This window comes from Neolamprologus brichardi, chromosome 2, assembly GCF_056152115.1.
Source record: "Neolamprologus brichardi isolate AB-2024 chromosome 2, ASM5615211v1, whole genome shotgun sequence".
In the NCBI taxonomy this organism is placed as follows: domain Eukaryota; kingdom Metazoa; phylum Chordata; class Actinopteri; order Cichliformes; family Cichlidae; genus Neolamprologus; species Neolamprologus brichardi.
Genome location: NC_142105.1, coordinates 27,273,258 through 27,291,638, shown reverse-complemented (window position 1 = coordinate 27,291,638; position 18,381 = coordinate 27,273,258). Strand labels below are relative to the sequence as shown.

The 18,381-nt window shown below is 41.3% G+C and overlaps 5 protein-coding genes across 5 annotated transcripts; all 5 read right to left on the bottom strand.

Annotated features, from left to right (window-relative positions):
* Positions 1-188: 188 nt before the first annotated feature.
* Positions 189-2,917, bottom strand: LOC102791357 (protocadherin beta-16-like). Its single transcript, XM_035912448.2, has one exon. It carries the CDS (start codon positions 2,701-2,703, stop codon positions 280-282), a length of 2,424 nt encoding a protein of 807 aa, XP_035768341.2. The 5' UTR covers positions 2,704-2,917; the 3' UTR covers positions 189-279.
* A 408-nt stretch (positions 2,918-3,325) lies between these two features.
* Positions 3,326-6,456, bottom strand: LOC148106184 (protocadherin beta-16-like). Its single transcript, XM_087851935.1, has 2 exons — positions 3,574-6,456; positions 3,326-3,343 (listed from the first exon to the last, which is right to left on the bottom strand). The coding sequence occupies exons 1-2, from the start codon at positions 5,956-5,958 to the stop codon at positions 3,326-3,328; spliced, it is 2,403 nt and encodes an 800-aa protein (XP_087708061.1). The 5' UTR covers positions 5,959-6,456.
* A 1,193-nt stretch (positions 6,457-7,649) lies between these two features.
* LOC148106183 (protocadherin gamma-A2-like) lies at positions 7,650-10,236 on the bottom strand. Its single transcript, XM_087851927.1, has one exon. The coding sequence runs from the start codon at positions 10,047-10,049 to the stop codon at positions 7,650-7,652; it is 2,400 nt and encodes a 799-aa protein (XP_087708053.1). The 5' UTR covers positions 10,050-10,236.
* Positions 10,237-11,155: 919 nt separating this feature from the next.
* Positions 11,156-13,965, bottom strand: LOC118453528 (protocadherin gamma-A2-like). The gene has a single exon (XM_035904298.2). The coding sequence runs from the start codon at positions 13,641-13,643 to the stop codon at positions 11,226-11,228; it is 2,418 nt and encodes an 805-aa protein (XP_035760191.2). The 5' UTR covers positions 13,644-13,965; the 3' UTR covers positions 11,156-11,225.
* A 1,082-nt stretch (positions 13,966-15,047) lies between these two features.
* On the bottom strand, positions 15,048-17,973 carry LOC118453430 (protocadherin beta-16-like). The gene has a single exon (XM_035904134.2). The coding sequence runs from the start codon at positions 17,564-17,566 to the stop codon at positions 15,146-15,148; it is 2,421 nt and encodes an 806-aa protein (XP_035760027.2). The 5' UTR covers positions 17,567-17,973; the 3' UTR covers positions 15,048-15,145.
* Positions 17,974-18,381: the final 408 nt, after the last annotated feature.

The following is an 18,381-nucleotide window of genomic DNA, read 5'->3' as shown; positions in this document are numbered from 1 at the left end:
AGATATATAGAATACATCTTTTGATATATGTAACAAACAAAGGAACAAAAGATGGAGCAAGTATTAAATCTATTTTAAAGAGAAATGCGAGGAGGGACAAATGCTGTCTCTATCCGTGGTGCTGAAATCAGTAATAAACGATCAGATTAAAATTGAAACAAGATATTTTTAAATAGTGACGTACAATTTCAAATGTGCTGTAGTTATCTCCATCCTATAAGCAGGAAAGTTGCATGTATTACAACAACATCACCGCATGAAAGCCGTTCACAACAGCAGTTAACTGACCTCTAGAGGAGAGTCTGGTTCATCCAGGATGCTCTTTTCACTCTGTATCCGCTGCATCGTTCCTGTAGAGCTGGGGTCCATTATCAGCACGTTCTGACTACCAGCTCTGCCGAACTTACAGTCACTCTTTCTGGAGTCAGTCGTCCTGCACACCTCGTAATTGTACACATGTGGCAGAGTCCCTGTCCCCAAAGTGTCTGAGTAACGTGGTGGATAATATGGAATGACAGGCAGGTTGGAGTGATACAGGATGCGAGACTGTCTCCACCTGTAGATTTTGACTGATATAATAACCACTAAACACGTGATGAAGAGGAAGGAAACTACAGCCAGAGCCAAGACTAAGTAAAAAGTCGGGTTGTCATTGTACTCCTTGTCGTGTGTCAATTCAGTGAACTCCGACAGCACTTCAGGGAAGCTGTCCGCCACCGCCACGTTAACGATGACTGTAGCTGAACGAGAGGGCTGCCCGTTGTCCTCCACTATAACAGTCAGTCTTTGCTTGACAGCATCTTTATCAGTGACTTGGCGGATAGTTCTGATTTCTCCATTCTGTAAGCCCACCTCAAACAGCGCCCTGTCTGTGGCTTTCAGCAGTTTATAGGAGAGCCAGGCGTTCTGTCCAGAGTCCACATCAACAGCCACCACTTTAGTCACCAGATAGCCCACATCTGCTGAACGAGGCACCATTTCAGCCACCAGAGAGCCACCAGTCTGGACTGGGTACAGAACCTGAGGAGGGTTGTCGTTCTGGTCCTGGATCATTATTTTCACAGTCACGTTGCTGCTGAGTGGAGGAGAGCCTCCATCCTGCGCTTTTACGCGGAAGTGGAAATCTTTGATCTGCTCGTAGTCAAAAGAGCGCACTGCATGGATGACTCCACTATCAGCACTAACGGACACATATGAGGAGACTGGCACTCCGTTAACGGAGGAGTCCTCCAGTATGTAAGAAACACGGGCATTCTGGTTCCAGTCAGCGTCTGTGGCTTTGACCGTGAATATAGAGAGACCCGGCGTGTTGTTTTCTACAATATAGGCCTCATATGAGCTCCTCTCAAAGAGAGGTGCGTTATCATTAACATCTGAGATCTGTAAGGTGAGAGTGACGCTGCTGGAGAGGGAGGGCACTCCCTCATCAGAGCAGGTCACAGTGATGTTATATTCGGATGCTCTCTCTCTGTCTAAATCACTGTCTGTTATAATGCTGTAGAAGCTATTTGATGTACTCTCAATATTAAAAGGTACATTGTCATTTAGGAAACACTTAACTACTCCATTATCGTCTGAATCAGCATCATGCACGTTCATAACTGCAACAACGGTTTTTAAGGTGGAATCTTCTGGAACCGATTGAGTAGTCGACATTAAATCTATTATTGGGCTATTATCATTTACATCAGTAATATCAAAAATAATCTTACACGAATCACTGAGTCCACCGTGATCTTTGGCTTTAATATTGAGCTGATAATGTTTCGATGTTTCATAATCTACATTTCCGATCAACCGTACTTCCCCGCTTGTCTCATGTATTTCAAATAAATCAAAAATTCCATCAATGTTATTTGATATCGAATATGTTACGAAACCATTTGTTCCTTCATCTTTATCGGTGGCTGTAACAGTAATCAGTTGAGTTCCTTTTGGAGAATTTTCCATTAAACTACTTTTGTACGTTGACTGTGTAAAAACCGGTGCGTTGTCATTGACATCTAATATAGTTACATGAATTTGCACTGTCCCCGAGAGCTGAGGTTCACCTCCGTCGACGGCTGTTAGTGTAAGAGTCAGCTGCTCCTCTTTCTCTCGATCAAGAGGTTTCTCCAAAACCATCTCTACTTCTTTCCCCCCATCAGTGTTGTCGTTGAGTTTCAAAGCAAAATTATCTGTTGGGTTAAGGGAGTAGCTTTTAAGCCCATTTATTCCAACGTCAGAATCCAGTGCTTTCTCTAATATAAATTTTGACCCCTTCACAGCCGACTCGCTTATTTCAAATACCATATCTTTCATTTTGAATATAGGGGCGTTGTCGTTTATATCTGTTATTTCTACAGTAACACGGTAGAACTCGATGGGATTTGCCAAAATCATTTGAAAGTGTAAAGCACAGGGAGTCGTTTGTTTGCATAAAGCCTCCCTGTCGATTCTCTCCTTGATAAGAAGCACCCCCCTTTCTTTATTCAGCTCAATGTATTCAGCGCTGTTTCCAACATGCAAGCGAGCTTTTCCCGTTTTCAACCGTTTTAGGTCCAAACCTAAATCTTGTGCTATCTTACCGACTAACGAGCCTTTTGACATTTCTTCTGGAACAGAATAGCTTACCTGCCCGAACACATAACAGAGAGAGAGCATTGAGAAAAACAGTATCACTTGCCATTTCATTGTTTCGGTCCAACGGCTTTGTAATATCATGACGAATCAAAGCAGTCGAGAAAAAGAGCTAAATTCCACACACAGCTGGGGTAAAAATGAAAAAGCCACACAAAAAAGGTCGATCAAAAAACCCGACTGCTACAATGTCCGTGTAGGCTATATTATTCTCGGAAACCTGAAATGCCTACTGTGTCGACAATACTTCCTCCGATCTAAATTATCTGGGAGGTGCTGCTGTAATCAGCAGCAAAACTACCACAGACTAGCCAACAGCGTCTCTAGGAGTACAAAACATGACACTACACTACACTGATTTATGACAGGAAAATCAGTGCAAGGTTAAACAAATATTTGAGGATTGAAAAACAAGCAAACAGACAAAAAATAGTACTGCTAAACCCAATTCGTCGAAGAACATTAAAAAAAAATTACTAAAATTGTTTAAAAAAGAAAAACGGAAGGGAAAACGCAGTAACTACGTTTAAAATTTTAAAAACAAATAAAAAACCCTCTGGTCTTCAAGCTATTTCTTTTTTTAGATGTCGGATAGTAGGCAGAACGGCACCACCACGACCAAAAAAGAGAAATAAAAGAAAAAAGAAAGGGAGAAAAAAACATCACAAACATAAACACTAAAAATAAGTACATATATAAGTACATATTAGAACGACACTGTTCCCTAGGAAAGGAAATCATAAAGAAATGACATAAATTCTGCATGTTTGGGGTTCAGGCAGAAAGATTCTTATTTCCGCTGTCTGTGGTGCTGAAAATGATCACTACGACAGTATTGAACGTTGATGCGCAAATTTTAACTATCATTTTATATTATTTTAATTTTAATTTTAATTGTAAAGCTTAAAAAACACATTTTTATTTCATTTTATTTTTTACAACAGAAGGACTAACCTCTAGAGGAGAGTCTGGTTCATCCAGGATGCTCTTTTCACTCTGTATCCGCTGCATCGTTCCTGTAGAACTGGGGTCCATTATCAGCACGTTCTGACTACCAGCTCTGCCGAACTTACAGTCACTCTTTCTGGAGTCAGTCGTCCTGCACACCTCGTAATTGTACACGTGTGGTAGAGTCCCTGTCCCCAAAGTGTCTGAGTAACGTGGTGGATAATATGGAATGACTGGAAGGTTGGAGTGGTACAGGATGCGAGACTGTCTCCACCTGTAGATTTTGACTGATATAATAACCACTAAACACGTGATGAAGAGGAAGGAAACTACAGCCAGAGCCAAGACTAAGTAAAAAGTCAGGTTGTCATTGTACTCCTTGTCGTGTGTCAACTCAGTGAACTCCGACAGCACTTCAGGGAAGCTGTCCGCCACCGCCACGTTAACGATGACTGTAGCTGAACGAGAGGGCTGCCCGTTGTCCTCCACTATAACAGTCAGTCTTTGTTTGACAGCATCTTTATCAGTGACTTGGCGGATAGTTCTGATTTCTCCATTCTGTAAACCCACTTCAAACAGCGCCCTGTCTGTGGCTTTCTGCAGTTTATAGGAGAGCCAGGCGTTCTGTCCAGAGTCCACATCAACAGCCACCACTTTAGTCACCAGATAGCCCACATCTGCTGAACGAGGCACCATTTCAGCCACCAGAGAACCACCAGTCTGGACTGGGTACAGAACCTGAGGAGGGTTGTCGTTCTGGTCCTGGATATTTATTTTCACGGTCACGTTGCTGCTGAGTGGAGGAGAGCCTCCATCCTGCGCTTTTACGCGGAAGTGGAAATCTTTGATCTGTTCGTAGTCAAAAGAGCGCACTGCATGGATGACTCCACTATCTGCACTAACGGACACATACGAGGAGACTGGCACTCCGTTAACGGAGGAGTCCTCCAGTATGTAAGAAACACGGGCATTCTGGTTCCAGTCAGCGTCTGTGGCTTTGACTCTGAATATAGAGAGACCCGGTGTGTTGTTTTCTACAATGTAGGCCTCATATGAGCTCCTCTCAAAGACAGGTGCGTTATCATTAACGTCTGAGATCTGTAAGGTGAGAGTGACGCTGCTGGAGAGGGAGGGCACTCCCTCATCAGAGCAGGTTACAGTGATGTTATACTCAGAGGCCCTCTCTCTGTCTAAATCACTGTCTGTTACGAAGGTATAGAAATTGTTTGAAGATGCTCTTAATTCGAAAGGTACGTTATCACTCATAAAACACTGCACTTTTCCGTTTCCCCCCGAGTCCTTGTCTTCAATGCTTATCATCGTAACTACTGTGTTGAGATTAGCATCCTCTGATATCACAGCTGACTTCGACATTATGTTGATTTCAGGTTTATTGTCGTTTACATCTTGCACATCGACAATTAATTTGCACGAATCCGTGAGTCCACCCTCATCACTAGCAAGTAAATTTATTTGATAGTTTCTTGACTTTTCAAAGTCAATTATTCCAATTAATACAACATTCCCGTTTTCCTCATTAATCTCAAATATTCTGGTGTCATCATCTGCTGCATTTGTAATTGAATATATTATTTTACTGTTCGAACCTTGATCAGCGTCTGACGCTGTAACAGTAGCAACAACTGTTCCTTTAGGTGAATTCTCAGTGACTGTAGCTTTGTAAGTTTGCTGTGTAAAAACCGGAGCATTATCATTAGCGTCTAAAACTGTAATGAGAATCAGCATTGTTCCTGACATTTGTGGCTCGCCTCCATCTACAGCTGTTAACACGAGGGATATCTGCTCTTGTTTCTCTCTGTCTAAAGGTTTCTGCAGTACCATCTCAACGTTTTTATTTCCATCAGAGCTGCTGTGCAGTTTGAGAGCAAAATTGTCACTTGGTTTTAACTCATATGACTGAACACTATTCATTTCAACATCCAGATCCACAGCCCTTTCCAGAACAAATTTTGCCCCGATGAGCGCCATTTCGCTAATTTTGAAAGTGATTTTAGTTTTTTTAAAAGTAGGAGCATTGTCATTGATATCTGTGATCTGCACTGTAACCGTATAAAATTCCATCGGATTCTCCAAAATGATCTGAAAATGTAGAGCACACGGCGTCGTCTGTTTGCACAGCGCCTCTCTGTCGATCCTTTCTTTAACGAGGAGGACTCCTCTTTCTCTGTTCAGCTCGACGTACTGATCGCTGTCTCGAGCATAAATCCGAGCCTTACCTGAAGTCAACCGTTTGATTTGTAAACCCAAGTCTTGTGCTATATTACCAACTAACGATCCTTGGGTCATTTCCTCTGGTATTGTATAGCTCACTTGTCCGAGCACCGAGCCGACGGCGAGAAGAGAGATAAACAGGAGTACTTGCCTTGCCATTGTTTTATGCGATTTTGCCAATGGATGTTCACTGTGATAATATCCTACAAATCACGCTTTAAACGTCAAACTTCAATTTCACACGTTTATCATCCACACATGAGAAAATGTACTAAAACGGTCGATGTCCTTTGCCTCCAAATACTGTGTATATCTCGAGGCCGTCCTTTGTCGTTCTGTTCTTTCTTCGTTATACCGACGTTACAAGGGAGTTGCTGTTATAACCCTCCTCGGCTGTTGACAATTTAGTCAACAGCGGCCCTAAGAGTTCACCTTAGAAAACTGCAGACAGCTAACGTGAAGGTTTTTTCTTTTTAAAATAAGTCAAAAAAATACCAAGTCAAATGGTAATATTTATACTGAAAACGCACACGGAAATCCATTACCAAATAATACGTATCATATTCACGTCACTGGAAGGTTGGTTTAGAGACATTTTTAAAGTAACTTTAATCTTGAGCTGCTCAGTCTCTCTCTCTCTCTCTCTCTCTCTCTCTCTCTCTCTCTCTCTCACACACACACACACACACACACACAAATATATATATGTACAAAATTAAAACTATTAAGATTTGAGAGCATTGAATGAAACACCTGGTAGGTTAAAGCGGTTATAATGTTCAGAAAACATTTGTTCAGTGCTGAATCACACTGAAACAAAACTCAGGACACAATGGGGAAACACTAACGCGGTAAATAGAAGGCGATGGACTTACTGTTGCTGTCCAGCGTTCTGAAATGGACAACGCCAGATTCGTGGTGCTTGCCTCTACGTCAGTGAGGCAGGCACCACGAAATAAATCCTGTCAGATTAGGGGCATTTATTTGCAACAATTAAAACAAAATCTATAAAATGAGTGGACATGAAATAATGATCTCCTCAACCAAAAAGCTAGATTGAACCACAATAAGAGATTACTGAATATTCCCAAAGTAACGGAACATATACATGTACAGAGAAGTGAGTACTGAACTGGAAAACACTTACACGAAATATGCAAAGTAGACATGTAATAAACATGAGGCCGGCTTTTGTCATTCCTAAAATGTAAAATATGAAACGAAAAAAAATCCAAACCTTTATAAATAAAAGTTTGTTTTAGTGGAAATATAAGCAACTGGAAATACAAATTTGAGATCATATGGACGATAAAGTTATTTTAATTGTATTATATATGATCTATAAGGCTTGAAGGCAATCTGAAATTTGTATGATGATGTAGAAAACATTTAAGGGCAGTCTAACCTCAAGAGGAGAAAAGGGAACTAATACGTTTTCTGAAATACTGATAACTCGAACAACAAACAAAGAAATAATAACTGAAGACAATAAAAAATCCTCTGGTATTTAAGGTATGGACCGCCCCGAATTTTTAACATGTGGAAATGGGGCTATAGGAAGCAATACTACTAATGTTGCTATCCGTTGTTCTGATGTGAAAGAACTCGATATCTGAAGCACACTGACTACCATCAGATGCCTTTAAAAAAGAAAAGTCATTTATATGACCTGTTAGTGTTGTTCTTATTTGGTGTGAAGTTAAGCACGAAGGTAGTGATAACATGTGACATAAACTCAAACGTATATTAACACATCCAACATAGCAGCTACCTTTGAGATCTAAAATGTCAATATCAGCAAATAGATTTTTTTAGTGTATTTAAAACATCTTACACACACTTAAAATATATTAAAGCCATCTAACCTCTAGAGGAGAGTCTGGTTCATCCAGGATGCTCTTTTCACTCTGTATCCGCTGCATCGTTCCTGTAGAACTGGGGTCCATTATCAGCACGTTCTGACTACCAGCTCTGCCGAACTTACAGTCACTCTTTCTGGAGTCAGTCGTCCTGCACACCTCGTAATTGTACACATGTGGCAGAGTCCCTGTCCCCAAAGTGTCTGAGTAACGTGGTGGATAATATGGAATGACAGGCAGGTTGGAGTGATACAGGATGCGAGACTGTCTCCACCTGTAGATTTTGACTGATATAATAACCACTAAACACGTGATGAAGAAGAAAGAAACTACAGCCAGAGCCAAGACTAAGTAAAAAGTCAGGTTGTCATTGTACTCCTTGTCGTGTGTCAACTCAGTGAACTCCGACAACACTTCAGGGAAGCTGTCCGCCACCGCCACGTTAACAATGACTGTAGCTGAACGAGAGGGCTGTCCGTTGTCCTCCACTATAACAGTCAGTCTTTGTTTGACAGCATCTTTATCAGTGACTTGGCGGATAGTTCTGATTTCTCCATTCTGTAAGCCCACTTCAAACAGCGCCCTGTCTGTGGCTTTCTGCAGTTTATAGGAGAGCCAGGCGTTCTGTCCAGAGTCCACATCAACAGCCACCACTTTCGTCACCAGATAGCCCACATCTGCTGAATGAGGCACCATTTCAGCCACCAGAGAGCCACTAGTCTGGACTGGATACAGAACCTGAGGGGGGTTGTCGTTCTGGTCTTGGATCATTATTTTCACGGTCACGTTGCTGCTGAGTGGAGGAGAGCCTCCATCCTGCGCTTTTACGCGGAAGTGGAAATCTTTGATCTGCTCGTAGTCAAAAGAGCGCACTGCATGGATGACCCCACTATCAGCACTAACAGACACATATGAGGAGACTGGCACTCCGTTAACAGAGGAGTCCTCCAGTATGTAAGAAACACGGGCGTTCTGATTCCAGTCAGCATCTGAGGCTTTGACTGTAAATATAGAGAGGCCCGGTGTGTTATTTTCTACAATGTAGGCCTCATATGAGCTCCTCTCAAAGACAGGTGAGTTATCATTAACGTCTGAGATCTGTAAGGTGAGAGTGACACTGCTGGAGAGGGAGGGCACTCCCTCATCAGAGCAGGTCACAGTTATATTATACTCAGAGGATCTCTCTCTGTCTAAATCACTGTCTGTTACTAAGCTATAGAAGTGATTTGTTGATGATTTCAAAATGAAAGGTACACTATCACTAACTGAACATTGAACATTCCCTCTTTCTCCAGTGTCCCTGTCTTCAACGTTTATCATTGTAACAACTGTATTGAGTTTAGCATCCTCTGATATCACAGTAGACTTAGACATTATGTTGATTTCAGGTTTGTTGTCATTTAAATCCAGAACATCAACAATCAGTTTACAGGAATCTGTTAGTCCTCCAACATCACTAGCACGTAAACTTAACTGAAAACCTCGTGAATCCTCGAAGTCAGTATTCCCAATTAAAGTCACTTCGCCGTTCTCCTCGTTTATGTTAAAGACTTTCCTGACGTCATCCACTTTGTTTGTGATTGAATACGTTATTTTACTGTTAGAGCCTTGATCTGCGTCTGACGCTGTAACAGTAGCAACAACTGTTCCTTTAGGTGAATTCTCAGTGACTGTAGCTTTGTATGTTTGCTGTGTAAAAACCGGCGCATTATCATTAGCGTCTAAAACTGTAATGCGAATCTGCATTGTTCCTGACATCTGTGGCTCTCCTCCATCTATAGCTGTTAACACGAGGGATATCTGCTCTTGTTTCTCTCTGTCTAAAGGTTTCTGCAGTACCATCTCAACATTTTTGTTTCCATCAGCATTATTATGCATTTTAAGAACGAAATTGTCAGTTGGTTTTAGTTCGTACCTTTGAAGATCATTGGTGCCAACGTCAAGATCCACAGCCCGTTCCAGAACAAATTTTGCACCAATTACGGCAGACTCACTAATTTTAAATTCAATATCAGCTTCTTCAAAGGTTGGTGCATTATCATTGATATCTGTGATCTGCACTGTAACCGTATAAAATTCCATCGGATTCTCCAAAATGATCTGAAAATGTAGAGCACACGGTGTCGTCCGTCTGCACAGCGCCTCTCTGTCGATCCTTTCTTTAACGAGGAGGACTCCTCTTTCTCTGTTCAGCTCGACGTACTGGTCGCTGTCTCGGGTATAAATTCGAGCTTTACCTGATATTAAACGTTTGATTTGTAAACCCAAATCCTGTGCTATATTACCGACTAGCGATCCTTTAGTCATTTCCTCCGGTATTGTATAGCTGACTTGTCCAGTTACCGAGCCAAAGGAAAGGAGAGCAAAACACAACAGCGCAGGCCCTTTCATTGTTCTACCCTAGTATTCTATCAGCGAGGCTCCACAATGCGAACATGCATCCAGGTGAGTGAAAGAAGTTCCAAAGTCAGACGTCAGTCTTGTAGCTTTACAGTCCTCTGTACATCGAATAGTCTTAAATCGTCATATTTTTTATCTGAAATTCTGCGGATCGAGAATGCCTGCTCGTTCTCGTAATACCCCGTCCTCGTTATGCGGGCGTATATGGGAGGTACTCAGCTGCTACAACCCTGCTCCCAGCCGTCAAAACTCTGGTCAACAGCGGCCCTAAGAGTTCATAACAGAAAACTGCACAACAGCTCCATAAATTACACCGTTCAAAAGACTTGCTGTTAGCGAAGTGTAACAAGTAAGACTTAAATAATACAAGAAAGGAAGAGAGAGAGAGCGAGAGAGAGAGAAAGAGAGAGACAGAGAGAGCGGGAGAGAAACAACACAATCCACGTTGTAATCGCCGATTGCACACTACAACACAGTTTACGGTTCAAATGTATTTCTATTTTGTTCTTTCCCCCCCCTCCTTTTTAATCAAAACATCATTCAAAGCACCCTGTCAATCACTGCAAGAAGTACATTTTCACAAAAAACTACTACAAGAATAAACGTACGTTAAAATGAATGAGTACCTCACTAACAATATAATTGGGCATGGGAAGGACAAAAGAAAGTTTAATAATATCGCTATTCGTGGTGCTGAAATGATGACGTGCCAATCGATGGGAATGATTTATAAAATGATTTACCGTGCATTCGTGAGGAGATAATGAATGTGTGAAATCAGGCAAAACAAATTCTGTGCTTTGGGTAAACCGTACTATCTATTAAGACATTGAAGTGATTACTTAAAAAAAAGTGAGGTGATGATTCAGCCTGTTGTCACGGAAGAGCAAGAAATCGGTGCATGAAACATTGTTGCCGATGAAGGGACTAATAAAATTTCTCAGTCAGAAGTTTTTAAAGAGATAATGTAACAATATTTTATATGGAAATCGTAACAGCTGCATTAGAAAAACTCTTTCAGGGAAAATCAGATTGCCCACTGAAAATGTGCTCAAAGTTTAATGCACCGAATTAATAAATAAATAGGCAATGTACCTTTGCAGTTATCTTAAAGCATCACTGATTGAAAATGTATATTATATATGATCTATGATCTTTTAAAATACCTTAACATGCCGTGAAACCAGATTTATAACTGACCTCTAGAGGAGAGTCTGGTTCATCCAGGATGCTCTTTTCACTCTGTATCCGCTGCATCGTTCCTGTAGAACTGGGGTCCATTATCAGCACGTTCTGACTACCAGCTCTGCCGAACTTACAGTCACTCTTTCTGGAGTCAGTCGTCCTGCACACCTCGTAATTGTACACATGTGGCAGAGTCCCTGTCCCCAAAGTGTCTGAGTAACGTGGTGGATAATATGGAATGACAGGCAGGTTGGAGTGATACAGGATGCGAGACTGTCTCCACCTGTAGATTTTGACAGATATAATAACCACTAAACACGTAATGAAGAGGAAAGAAACTACAGCCAGAGCCAAGACCAAGTAAAAAGTCAGGTTGTCATTGTACTCCTTGTCGTGCGTCAACTCAGTAAACTCCGACAGCACTTCAGGGAAGCTGTCCGCCACCGCCACGTTAACAATGACTGTAGCTGAACGAGAGGGCTGCCCGTTGTCCTCCACTATAACAGTCAGTCTTTGTTTGACAGCATCTTTATCAGTGACTTGGCGGATAGTTCTGATTTCTCCATTCTGTAAGCCCACTTCAAACAGCGCCCTGTCTGTGGCTTTCTGCAGTTTATAGGAGAGCCAGGCATTCTGTCCAGAGTCCACATCAACAGCCACCACTTTCGTCACCAGATAGCCCACATCTGCTGAACGAGGCACCATTTCAGCCACCAGAGAGCCACCAGTCTGGACTGGGTACAGAACCTGAGGGGGGTTGTCGTTCTGGTCCCGGATCATTATTTTCACGGTCACGTTGCTGCTGAGTGGAGGAGATCCTCCATCCTGCGCTTTTACGCGGAAGTGGAAATCTTTGATCTGCTCGTAGTCAAAAGAGCGCACTGCATGGATGACTCCACTATCAGCACTAACCGACACATATGAGGAGACTGGCACTCCGTTAACGGAGGAGTCCTCCAGTATGTAAGAAACACGGGCGTTCTGATTCCAGTCAGCGTCTGTGGCTTTGACTGTGAATATAGAGAGACCTGGCGTGTTGTTTTCTACAATATAGGCCTCATATGAGCTCCTCTCAAAGACAGGTGCGTTATCATTAACGTCTGAGATCTGTAAGGTGAGAGTGACGCTGCTGGAGAGGGAGGGCACTCCCTCATCAGAGCAGGTCACAGTGATGTTATACTCAGAGGCTCTCTCTCTGTCTAAATCACTGTCTGTTATTAAATTATAGAAATTATTTGTAGATTTTTTTAGTATGAACGGTATGTTTTCACTTACTGAACAATAAACTTTTCCGTTTTCTCCCGAGTCCTTATCTTCGATATTTATCATCATAACGACTGTATTGAGTTTAGCATCCTCTGAAATCACGGTCGCCTTCGTCATTATGCTAATTTCAGGTTTGTTGTCATTGACATCGAACACATCAACAATAACCCTAGAAGAGTCTGTTAGTCCTCCGTCATCACTAGCAAGTAAATTTATTTGAAAATTTCGTGACTCCTCAAAGTCAATATTTCCAATTAAAGTCACTTCGCCGTTCTCTTGGTTTATCTTAAAGATTTCCCTGATATTATCTAAAGTATTTGTGATTGAATACGTTACTTTACTGTTAGAGCCTTGATCTGCGTCTGACGCTGTAACAGTAGCAACAACTGTTCCTTTAGGTGAATTCTCAGTGACTGTAGCTTTGTAAGTTTGCTGTGTAAAAACCGGCGCATTATCATTAACGTCTAAAACTGTAATGAGAATCTGCATTGTTCCTGACATCTGTGGCTCTCCTCCATCTATAGCTGTTAACACGAGAGAGATCTGCTCTTGTTTCTCTCTGTCTAAAGGTTTCTGCAGTACCATCTCAACGTTTTTGTTTCCATCAGCATTATTATGCATTTTAAGAACGAAATTGTCAGTTGGTTTTAGTTCGTACCTTTGAAGATCATTGGTGCCAACATCAACATCCACAGCCCTTTTCAGAACAAATTTTGCCCCAGTTACCGCAGACTCACTAATTTTAAACTCCATCTCTGTTTTCTCAAAGGTTGGTGCATTGTCATTGATATCTGTGATCTGCACTGTAACCGTATAAAATTCCATCGGATTCTCCAAAATGATCTGAAAATGTAGAGCACACGGTGTCGTCCGTCTGCACAGCGCCTCTCTGTCGATCCTTTCTTTAACGAGGAGGACTCCTCTTTCTCTGTTCAGCTCGACGTACTGGTCGCTGTCTCGGGTATAAATTCGAGCTTTACCTGATATTAAACGTTTGATTTGTAAACCCAAATCCTGTGCTATATTACCGACTAACGATCCTTTAGTCATTTCCTCCGGTATTGTATAGCTGACTTGTCCAGTTACCGAGCCAAAGGAAAGGAGAGCAAAACACAACAGCGCAGGCCCTTTCATTGTTCTACCCTAATATTCTATCAACGAGGCTCCACAACGCGAAAATATATTCCATTAAGTGAAATCAATTCCTGGTAGTCACAACAATATTTTAGCGTTATATTCCTCCCAGAACAACGGAAAATTAAAAAAATAAATGTCGTCTTTGTCATCAGATATTCTGCGCATCTAGAATATCCGCTCTTTCTCGTCGTATCCCGTGCTCGTTATGTCGTGGTTTATGTGAGATACGCCGCTGTTGCAACCCTACTGTCAGCCATCAACTCTCTGGTGAACAGCGGCCCTAAGAGTTCAAAAAGCAAAACTGCAGAACACTACCGTCAGGCAATCTGTAATAGAAGACTTGCAATCACAGATGTTTATCACGGGAAACGTAAATGAAATGTAAAAAAAAAAAAAAACCCACAAACAAACAACAAAGGTTTTCTTCAACGCTGTTGATTCCTCACTTGAATATAAATTAGCTCTAAATGTAGTGTGAATGGTAAATATACTGGTTTCTACAAAACGCTTAAAAAACACCTGCTTTAACACTCAAACGCCTTGTCCAGCATGTTTCATTCACACATTTATTCAGTTTTTTCTTGCGCTATGACATTTCTAACAGTCACACTCAAATGAACGCATCGGGAGAAGCTCAGGGTTCAATATCTTGCCCAAAGGTAATTTTCACTCAGACCGGAGAAGGTATTGATCCAACACCACACGTCCCATTGATACATGAGTTCCTCTATCTCGTGAGCTACAGCCAAATCAACTAACAGTGTTTTCTTTCTTAAAATTATCAGTCATGAAAATTATTCCGTGAAAGTAAGCACCACAGCATACTCAAAGTATTAAATAAGCAAATTTTGTGAAGACAAAGTCCCACAGGAATAATGAAAACATATGTAAAATACAAGAAGAGTACATTTAAGTTCAATAGTGTCGCTGTCTCCGGTCCTGAAATCACTATCCTAGACGACCAGGATGAGTGGGGGCACCACTGTTTTACATTAAGGAAAACAAAACCAAAAAATAAATGAATGAAAAAAAAGAATAAATAAAACGCTATGCCCTTTCTGGAAAGTACAACTAAATTATAACATTGTCAGTGCTGAGTATTTAGTCAAATGTCTTTAGCAAAATCTTATGAAAGAGTGAAATAAATGACTGAAAATTCTGGTACCGATAAGAAAAGAGGTCACTAAATAATTTTAACTAAAGTTTAATTACATCATATTTTTAGAGGAAAATTTAACGACTAAGTAGAAATTGATTCACCGTTTCATATAACAATATTTAATATAGAAACAATTTAAAATAATTAGCATTGAAACCTTTTGCACGAAAACTTAGAGAAGACTTAGCGGACAATTTCACAACGGTAAAGTAATTCCCCTTTATAGTTCTAATAGGTCATCAGTGAATAAAAATGTAAATTATATATAAGATCTATGGTTTGGTAAAATAGCAGGATAATTTCAACAGTATAGCCGGATACTGAATCATTTAAAAAGACATTATGACATAAAGTTGAAGCCACATTTATAACTGACCTCTAGAGGAGAGTCTGGTTCATCCAGGATGCTCTTTTCATTCTGTATCCGCTGCATCGTTCCTGTAGAACTGGGGTCCATTATCAGCACGTTCTGACTACCAGCTCTGCCAAACTTACAGTCACTCTTTCTGGAGTCAGTCGTCCTGCACACCTCGTAATTGTACACATGTGGCAGAGTCCCTGTCCCCAAAGTGTCTGAGTAACGTGGTGGATAATATGGAATGACAGGCAGGTTGGAGTGATACAGGATGCGAGACTGTCTCCACCTGTAGATTTTGACAGATATAATAACCACTAAACACGTGATGAAGAGGAAGGAAACTACAGCCAGAGCCAAGACTAAGTAAAAAGTCAGGTTGTCATTGTACTCCTTGTCGTGTGTCAACTCAGTGAACTCCGACAGCACTTCAGGGAAGCTGTCCGCCACCGCCACGTTGACAATGACTGTAGCTGAACGAGAGGGCTGCCCGTTGTCCTCCACTATAACAGTCAGTCTTTGTTTGACAGCATCTTTATCAGTGACTTGGCGGATAGTTCTGATTTCTCCATTCTGTAAGCCCACTTCAAACAGCGCCCTGTCTGTGGCTTTCTGCAGTTTATAGGAGAGCCAGGCATTCTGTCCAGAGTCCACATCAACAGCCACCACTTTAGTCACCAGATAGCCCACATCTGCTGAACGAGGCACCATTTCAGCCACCAGAGAGCCACCAGTCTGGACTGGGTACAGAACCTGAGGAGGGTTGTCGTTCTGGTCTTGGATCTTTATTTTCACAGTCACGTTGCTGCTGAGTGGAGGAGAGCCTCCATCCTGCGCTCTTACGCGGAAGTAGAAATCTTTGATCTGCTCGTAGTCAAAAGAGCGCACTGCATGGATGACTCCACTATCAGCACTGACGGACACATATGAGGAGACGGGCACTCCATTAACGGAGGAGTCCTCCAGTATGTAAGAAACACGGGCATTCTGGTTCCAGTCAGCGTCTGTGGCTTTGACTGTGAATATAGAAAGACCTGGTGTGTTGTTTTCTACAATGTAGGCCTCATACGAGTTCCTCTCAAAGACAGGTGCGTTATCATTAACGTCTGAGATCTGTAGGGTGAGAGTGACGCTGGTGGAGAGGGAGGGCACTCCCTCGTCAGAGCAGGTCACAGTGATGTTATACTCAGATGCTCTCTCTCTGTCTAAATCACTATCTGTTACTAAGGTATAGAAATTATTTGTTGATGATTTTATAATAAATGGTGCATTTTCGTTGATAAAGCATTTCACGATCCCACTGTCTCCGGAATCTAAGTCCTCAACATTTATCATTGTTACTACTGTGTTGAGATTAGCATCCTCTGATATCACAGTCGATTTGGACATTATGTTGATTTCAGGTTTATTGTCGTTTACATCCAGAACATCAACAATCAGTTTACAAGAATCAGTGAGTCCCCCCTCATCACTTGCTCCTATATTTATTTGGAAGCGTTTTGTTTTTTCAAAATCAATGGTTTCAACCAATGAAACTTGCCCGTTTTCTGTGTTTACTTGAAACAATTTCTTTACGTTACCTAACGTATTTGTGATTGAATATGTTATTTTACTGTTCGAACCTTGATCTGCGTCTGACGCTGTAACAGTAGCAACAACTGTTCCTTTAGGTGAATTCTCAGTGACTGTAGCTTTGTATGTTTGCTGTGTAAAAACCGGCGCATTATCATTAACGTCTAAAACTGTAATGAGAATCTGCATTGTTCCAGACATCTGTGGCTCTCCTCCATCTACAGCTGTTAAAACGAGAGAGATCTGCTCTTGTTTCTCTCGGTCTAAAGGTTTCTGCAGTACCATCTCAACGTTTTTCTGTCCATCTGGGTTACTGTGCAGTCTCAGAGCAAAATTGTTGGTCGGTTTTAAATCGTAGTTTTGAACCGCATTAATACCAACATCAAGATCCACAGCCCGTTCCAAAACAAATTTTGAGCCGGCAGTTGCAGACTCGCTAATTTTGAAATTCATTTCGCTTTTTTCAAAGGTTGGTGCATTATCATTGATGTCTGTGATCTGGACTGTAACCGTATAAAATTCCATCGGATTCTCCAAAAGGATCTGAAAATGTAAAGCACAAAGCGCTTTCTCTGTGCACAGCGCCTCTCTGTCTATTCTCTCCTTGATGAGGAGGACTCCTCTTTCTCTGTTCAGCTCGATGAATTGGTCGCTATTTCTGCTATAGATTTTAGCTTTTCCTGATATTAAACGTTTAATTTCTAAACCTAAATCCTGTGCTATACTTCCAACTAAAGAGCCTCTAGACATTTCCTCCGGAATCGAGTAACTGACCTGCCCGAAGACTGGGCCGAGGGAAAGGAGAGAGACAAATAGCAGTACTTGCCGTTTCATTGTTCTTTCAGATTTCTCACTCAACGTTGATTCAAAATCTATATTCCACACAACAGAAGATATGTATTCCAAAGTCAAAACCCAAGTGTATATTCCGGTCAGCGAAAGCAAATCTCTCCAAAATAAAAATCTTTCTTCAGTATTTATCCTCCTTGATCAGAATCGCTCGATCTTTGTGCGTCGTGTTCCCTCTTTATAATGTCGATGTTACATGGGCGGTGCTGCTACAAACATGGTCTCAGCCCTCAACACTGGTCAACAGCGGCCCTAAGAGTCCGCACTATAAAACTGCAGAATATCATCTAAAATTCATCCGCAGGACAACTTACTGTCAAATGTGTGCAAATTCAGTAATATCAGCCTACAAAATCTTTAACACTGTCATTTGGACTTGAAAAAAGAACAATCGGGAATCTATTGTGTTTAATTTCGAGGATCACAATAACAGTATATTAAGAATAACAGGCAGTGACTGTGATGTTAAGATATCAATGGTGTAAGAGAGTTAGCCCAGATAAAACAAGTCAGCTGACCGACCGAAAGGGAAAATGCGTCGGGAAAACACAAGTTTACTTAAAGTTGGATAATTGTTAAACCTTGGCGCTTGAATTGTGGAAACAGCACAAAATGCACAAGAGGTAACATAAATTAATATTGCTAATGCTGCTGTCCGTGGTTCTGAAGTGAATGCGGTTAACATTTGAGGTCTATTAATATTGATTAGATGCCATTAAGATTCTGTTTAGAAAAAAAATATTCCTCAAGCATATTAACATTGTTTTTGTTTTGCACGTGTGTAAAATTGATGCATTAGT

What these genes read in the sequence shown, in the direction of transcription:
- LOC102791357 (XM_035912448.2), bottom strand. Translation starts at nt 2,703, where the DNA reads ATGATATTACAAAGCCGTTGGACCGAAACAATGAAATGGCAAGTGATA.
- LOC148106184 (XM_087851935.1), bottom strand. Translation starts at nt 5,958, where the DNA reads ATGGCAAGGCAAGTACTCCTGTTTATCTCTCTTCTCGCCGTCGGCTCG.
- LOC148106183 (XM_087851927.1), bottom strand. Translation starts at nt 10,049, where the DNA reads ATGAAAGGGCCTGCGCTGTTGTGTTTTGCTCTCCTTTCCTTTGGCTCG.
- LOC118453528 (XM_035904298.2), bottom strand. Translation starts at nt 13,643, where the DNA reads ATGAAAGGGCCTGCGCTGTTGTGTTTTGCTCTCCTTTCCTTTGGCTCG.
- LOC118453430 (XM_035904134.2), bottom strand. Translation starts at nt 17,566, where the DNA reads ATGAAACGGCAAGTACTGCTATTTGTCTCTCTCCTTTCCCTCGGCCCA.